Raw genomic sequence first — 6,199 nt, 5'->3', positions numbered from 1 at the left:
CCACCCCCAGACCCATTCCGGTGGGTTCCCCAAGGCAGCTCCTGCCATCCTCCTCAGTGCCCCACATTTATCCAGGATCTTTAAAATGAAAGCTGCAGGGGAGGGTAATTAAGTTTAATAGGAGCCCTGTCGATTTAAAGCCACAGGGGGGAAGTAATTAGATTTAACAGAAGCGGTGGCTTTCTGAACCGAGACACGCAGCGTGGGGGTCCTGGTCTATAAAGGCTTTGAGATGATGTCTTTCTGTAAAGCCTTTCCTGGTGACATTTTCTGCATGCTCGGTCATTAACGCCAGTCACGGACTCGGGTATGAACATGGCCTTTACTCATTGAAATTCATTAGGCCTGGCACTGATTTCTCTCTCTGTGTCTGGACTGCTTGCCCGCCCATCGCCTTTGCGCTGAGACAGCATGACTTTCCCCCAGAACTGGCCTCCGGGGGTCCCACACCCAGGAGTTCGGGGGGTTGGAGAAGAAATGAGAAAGAATCAGGGTCCAGCCGAAGGTCCCTGGGAGGATCCTCTCCTTCCCAGGGGGGCATTGTCTGGATGCTTTCCCCCCCTTTCTGAACATCACCAGAGAAAGTCTGGTTTGCGGGAGCCACTTCACCAAGTGGCCCCCAGTTTCCCGGCCTGGCGCCGTCCCCCGCCCAGCAGCGCCCCTCACTGCCGCTCTGGCCCTCCCCGACCTCTCCTCCCGCAGTCTCCCAGGACATCGCGCCCTGGCCCGGGAAAAGAGCTCAGGGACCCAGGGACCGGACCAACGACAAAAGGCACTCAGAGAGGGGGCTCCCTGCGCTGCGTGGCTCGAGCTGGGAAGCCAGAGCTTCCCCGTGTGCAGAAGCAAGCCCGACTCGCCCCCGCGAAAGGCGCCTGCAGGGTGACCGCCCGTCCCGGCTCCCGCTCCGGCCCCGCCGCGCGCTCTGGCCGGCACCGAGGCCGAAACCGGGGCGGAAGCGCCATCTAGCGCCCGCCGCGCGCCACTCCTCCATTGTTCCTCCCGGGCCTCGAGCCCGGCCCCCCGTCGGGGGGGCAATGGACGGGGGTAAAAGGGGCGGGAGGGGGGCCGGGATCGCGAGAACATAAGACCAGGAAAACGTGAGCTAGTCCGAGCGGCAGGGGGAAATTCTAATGGACGGCTTGGCATCTGGAGATATGACGGTTAGGGCCGTCGTGGGAGGGAGCGGATGCGGGCTTTTAAGGGGAGGGCGCCCCAAAGCCAAGGCGAAGCTTCTCCGTATAGGGGGTGAGGGATGCAAAGGTCGGTGCCCGGTTCTCTGGTCACGGGGTTCCTGCTCCCTGCTCCTGCTAGCGCCTCGCCACGAGCGCATTCCCTGGGGGGGCCGGGGGCGTGGGGGCGGGGACTGGTTGTCTCCTTTATTGCTTTATAAAATCAGACTCTCCCAGCCAAGGAGACCTGGTCCCGGGCCCCTGCGCTGCTGGGGGGAACTCCCCCGAACCCTCCGGTGAAACGGGGCCTCTCCTCCCCCAGATCTGGGAGGCCTGGGCGGGGTCACCCGGGCGGGGTCCGGGGAGGGGCTGGGGCGGGAGGCGGGGTGTGAGTGGGTGTGTGCGGGGGGCGGAGGGCTGATGCAATCCTGATAAGAAATGCTCGGGTGTCGCGGGCACCCACCCGCCGCGAGGGTAAGACGCGCTATATAAGGCCGCTGGCCTCGAGCCGCCGTGCCGTCGGAGCAGGAGCGCTGAGCGCCCAGGCACCCAGAGGGCACTGCTGGCTGGAGGGACCCACCCCGCCGCTGCACCCGCAGTCCTGCTGCCGCCCAGCCTCCCGCACCCTCGCCGCCTGAACTGCGTGCCGAGCCAGAGGGAGGTGCCATGCGGAGCGCGCCGAGTCGGTGCGCGGTAGCCCGCGCGCTGGTCCTAGCCGGCCTTTGGCTGGCCGCAGCCGGGCGCCCCCTAGCCTTCTCGGACGCGGGGCCGCACGTGCACTACGGCTGGGGTGAGCCCATCCGCCTACGGCACCTGTACACCGCCGGCCCCCACGGCCTCTCCAGCTGCTTCCTGCGCATCCGTGCCGACGGCGGGGTTGACTGCGCGCGGGGCCAGAGCGCGCACAGTGAGTGCCCACTCGCCCCGGTGTCCCTTCCCTTTCCCTCTTTCGGGAAGCCCACGTTTTGGCCCCACTGCGTTCTGCTCCCTGCCCGCGGCCCCTGACAGCGCGGGGAGCTGAGAGAGGGGGTTGCCGGCACGTGGACCCACTGCACCCACGCCTTATCGTTCGCTTGCCCCCTTCAGTTCCCGCGAACCCCCCACTCCCAGGAACTCCAGATCTTGGCATTTGGGAGTCCCAGTCCCTCCCCAGGGTCCTAGGCTGCACGAGAAGACAGGGGAGTGGGGGAGGGCCTGGGCCTGCGCGCCCACCGCATCCACGTGTTGGGGACCCCGCGGGTCCCGGCTGCAGCCTTCTGCTTCTCTCGCGCCCAGGTTTGGTGGAGATCCGGGCAGTCGCTCTGCGGACGGTGGCCATCAAGGGCGTGTACAGCGACCGCTATCTCTGCATGGGTGCGGACGGCAGGATGCAAGGGCTGGTAGGTGTCTCCGCCGGGGGATATGTACGCCTGTCCCCAGGCGGGGCCCGGCAGGGGAGCTGGGCGTGCTGGATCGAATCCAGGCTCTCCTCGCTTTCTGCCCCGGGTCCGGCATGGGGCTCAGAAGGGAGGACGGCAAAGGGCCAGATTAAGCTGATGTGCGAATTTTTTTCTACGCAAGTTTACGGGGAGTCCCGGCTGGTAGCCAGAGAATGGGTGAGAGCTGCCTTTGCATCTCCAGCGGTGCCGAAGGCCGGCCCAGTGGGACAGAGGAAGCGCTGTACTCGGCTTCCTTTGACATTAAACAGTGAAACCCACCTCGGGCCTTTTCAGTCTGGGCGTGCGCGTGTGTGGTCCTCGCCCCCGTTTCCCTCCCTGCGGTATAAGTAAAAGGAAGGCACGAGAAAGGATATTCACAACTTGGATCATATTTAAAAAGCCAGCCTTCAAACAAGTCAGGAAAAATTACATTTGGGACTTTTTTTTTTTTTTTTTCCCTAATTCTTCTTAATGTATATTTACTGGAAAAGCAGTGTGGTTTTTGCTGACGAGTTGGAAGAATACTCCGGGGGCGTGTTCGTCCTTGCGTCGCGCTCACCTGTACTGTAGATGCTTTGGGGGAAGGGGGCGGGGGCGGGGGGGTGGCGGGCTGGGAAGGCCCAGGTAACCATCGAGGTCTCGCGGCGGAAGTGCGCGGATATCGGGTCTCGGTCTCTGGGAACAAAGACTGGGAGTTCAAAGGGAGCCCGCGCCCCTCCCGCGCCCCCGGGCGCACAGAAGAGGCTGTGTGAGGTCCCGGCCCCGCGCAGGGGCCTCAATGCAGCCCGCAGGAGGAGCCGGGCGGGCGGGGGGATGGGGCGGGGCGGGGGGAGACCGCGCCTCCCGGGATGCCCCCCACCCCCCAGAAAAGATGCAGATGCCGGGCCTCCCCCCCGCAGCGCGCATCTTTTTAGTGTCCCAGTTGTTTTGTGTCTCTGAGGCCGGTTTAGCGCATTTATCCAGAGGGGTCTGTTTCAGGTTTTATGGCGGAGTCCCGCGTGAAAGGACCAGAACGGAGGGAAAGAAAGGAGGTGGTCGGCTTGCTGTAAGCTGACACCCAAGGCCGCCCCAAACCCGCAGTTGCAACTTTTGTTGTGACATTTACTTGGGGCGGAGGGAAGGAAGGTCTGGAGGACCCGCCGGCGCAGATGGGTCCAATCCAACATTCTAGTCCAGACTTTGGGGAGGAGGGGTGTCCCTTCCCCTAAAATCCTGCTTTGCTTCTTGATCCCTTGGGTATGGCTTAGCCAAGATGGAGGGGTTTTTTGTTTTGTTTTGCTTTGGTTTTTTTTGTTTTTTGTTTTTTTTTTTTTAGTAAATTCCACTTTTTCCAAGCAACTGGATGGAAATTAGTTGCTTTCCTGTTTGGAGAAGAGAATGGGGGTGCTAGTTTGTCCCAAAAGACCGGGAGAGTGAAATGGTGCCACCCTTTGCTTTCTCTTCCCTTGTGTGTTTATGGGTTTGCATTTCCCCCGCTGTCTGGTGGCCGTGTCCCGGTGTAGGGAGCTGGGCTGGCCGTTGCTTCCTGAGACCTGAGCCTTATCAGAGCCTTATCAGAGCCTTATCAGCACAGCGCACATCCACCTGCAGTTCAGCGACCTTTGTAGGCTTGGGCATAAACTCGACTGGGTGCCTCCTGGGGTTGTTTACCGCCCAGCTCTCCCTGGCTCCCCGCCCTCTGTGTCCCCCACGGGGAATGACCTTCCTCCGTTTGGCACAGGACTTGGCCCACGGGTACCTGTCTGGCTACCAGCGTTCTGGGACCCCAGGGGCTGCTTTTCCGCCCTTCGGCTTGCATTTCCCGACACCCCGCTGGGTGCAGGCTCTGTCCTGGGCCTGGGGGGAGGGGCCGGCTTTATCTTGATAATCCTGGCAAGTTGCCCGGAAGGCTCTGGGCCCTAGAAGGAAGGACCCCGTGGGGGCCTGGGTTGCCTATATGGGCACCAGAAAAAAGGCCTCAGGATGGCCCACCGCTCACTGAACGCAGGTCTGAATGGGGAATAGGTGCTTTAATCTGGTTCCCAGATGGGATCGGAGAGCCTACCTAGTTCAGCGGGGTCTCCCCAAGTGTCGGTGGCCACCAGGGACTTTTCCACGTCACTAGTCCTGTGTTTCCCATAAGGGTGGGGATCAGGGACGCAGACACTTGTGTTGCATGGCTGATTTTATGCCTCTGTTGCTCAGAACACTACTAAATTGAAGAAGAGGCGTGATTTAGGGAGAGAGAGAGAGAGGAAAGATACACAGATAATCTGTATATACAGATACTGGGCCCATACGTAAACCACACGTGAATTACACACCTGAACTTCGCGCGTGTGTACAAAGGTTATAAAGGTATATAAAGCAAGTTTATAAAGTTTACATAAAATTTTATATAAAGTTTATAAAGCAGTACAAGTTTATATTGGAGTATATTTAATATGTCATACTTCACGTTTCATATGATAATTTATCGTGTTTATATCCGTATAGGTTTGGTGTGTGTATTAATGTAATGCATACTTTCTATAAGCATGAATTTACACGCATAAGCACGTACTTTAAGTGTAACTACACACACGCATTTTTAGGACCGATCACGTGGACCCATATGGGAGTCTGTAGCTCAGATGGTCCCCTGTGCCCAGCCTCTCTGCTGCTTCTGGTGATGTCACCCCACGGGGCTCCCACTGGTACTCACGGCCCTCCCCTTTTCTCCCTAGGCTCAGTACTCCGCCGGAGACTGTGCTTTCGAGGAGGAGATCCGCCCCGACGGCTACAACGTGTACCGGTCCAAGAAGCACCGTCTCCCCGTCTCCCTGAGCAGTGCGAAACAAAGGCAGCTGTACAAGGACCGGGGCTTTCTGCCCTTGTCCCATTTCTTGCCCATGCTGCCCGGGAGCCTGGCGGAGCCCAGGGACCTCCAGGACCATGTGGAGGCTGATGGGTTTTCTGCCCCCCTAGAAACAGACAGCATGGACCCTTTTGGGATTGCCACCAAAATGGGACTAGTGAAGAGTCCCAGCTTCCAAAAATGAGTGGGGCTGTGGCCTCCCCCTGCGCCCACACCACCCTTAGAGGCCAGGACCGTGGCAGACCTGTGGCGCTTGCAAAGCGGGTTCTGGCCGTGCTTCTACAAGTACAATCCTGGGCTCGTGCTCCAGTTAGCTTTAGGAAGAAACATCTAGAACTTGTACATACACAGAGTCGGACATTGGCTGTCCCAGTTCCTAGCGGATAGACTTGTATGCTCGTGAAATCGTAAGCCCCCACCCCGCTCCTTTGCCGTTGCTGGACAGTTGCTGTGCTGCCCTGATCCTGCTTGAATACCTCCACTGACCGGGAGCTCACTACCTTTGGGAAGATTGTTAGGCCAAGCTGAAGTGTTCTACAGGTCTCTCTCCCATCATTTCCAGCAGGGGCAGCCAGAAGAAAAGCGGTCAGTTTAAACTCACGTACAGGCGATCAGCTTTGTGAAACCCTAGGTAAATTCAACTCTACCACAGGAGAATTGATCGAGCTCTCCACTGCAGAGAGCAGCTCTGGCTCTCCCCTAACGCTTCCAGGACAGAATTGACCTGGCACAGGCATGGCCAACCAGGCTTCGGGAGTAAGGGGAGCCCAGAAGCC

The 6,199-nt window shown here is 59.3% G+C and overlaps 1 protein-coding gene across 1 annotated transcript; it reads left to right on the top strand.

The window, feature by feature from the left end:
- Positions 1 to 1,835: 1,835 nt before the first annotated feature.
- Positions 1,836 to 5,741, top strand: FGF19 (fibroblast growth factor 19). The gene is made up of 3 exons (XM_032879082.1): positions 1,836 to 2,076; positions 2,445 to 2,548; positions 5,293 to 5,741. The coding sequence occupies exons 1-3, from the start codon at positions 1,836 to 1,838 to the stop codon at positions 5,605 to 5,607; spliced, it is 660 nt and encodes a 219-aa protein (XP_032734973.1). The 3' UTR covers positions 5,608 to 5,741.
- The last annotated feature ends 458 nt before the right edge of the window (positions 5,742 to 6,199 follow it).

This window comes from Lontra canadensis, unplaced genomic scaffold (genome assembly GCF_010015895.1).
Source record: "Lontra canadensis isolate GAN:19392208 unplaced genomic scaffold, GSC_riverotter_1.0 scaffold66, whole genome shotgun sequence".
NCBI classification, from domain to species: Eukaryota; Metazoa; Chordata; class Mammalia; order Carnivora; family Mustelidae; genus Lontra; species Lontra canadensis.
Note: the sequence above shows the minus strand (reverse complement) of the source record. Positions and strands in the feature narration are given on the sequence as shown.

Excerpts from the sequence above, each read along its gene's own strand:
- FGF19 (XM_032879082.1), top strand. The coding sequence starts at position 1,836 with ATGCGGAGCGCGCCGAGTCGGTGCGCGGTAGCCCGCGCGCTGGTCCTA. Across the intron at positions 2,077-2,444 it reads GCGGGGCCAGAGCGCGCACA|GTTTGGTGGAGATCCGGGCA; the intron begins GTGAGTGCCCAC and ends TCTCGCGCCCAG. Across the intron at positions 2,549-5,292 it reads ACGGCAGGATGCAAGGGCTG|GCTCAGTACTCCGCCGGAGA; the intron begins GTAGGTGTCTCC and ends TTTTCTCCCTAG.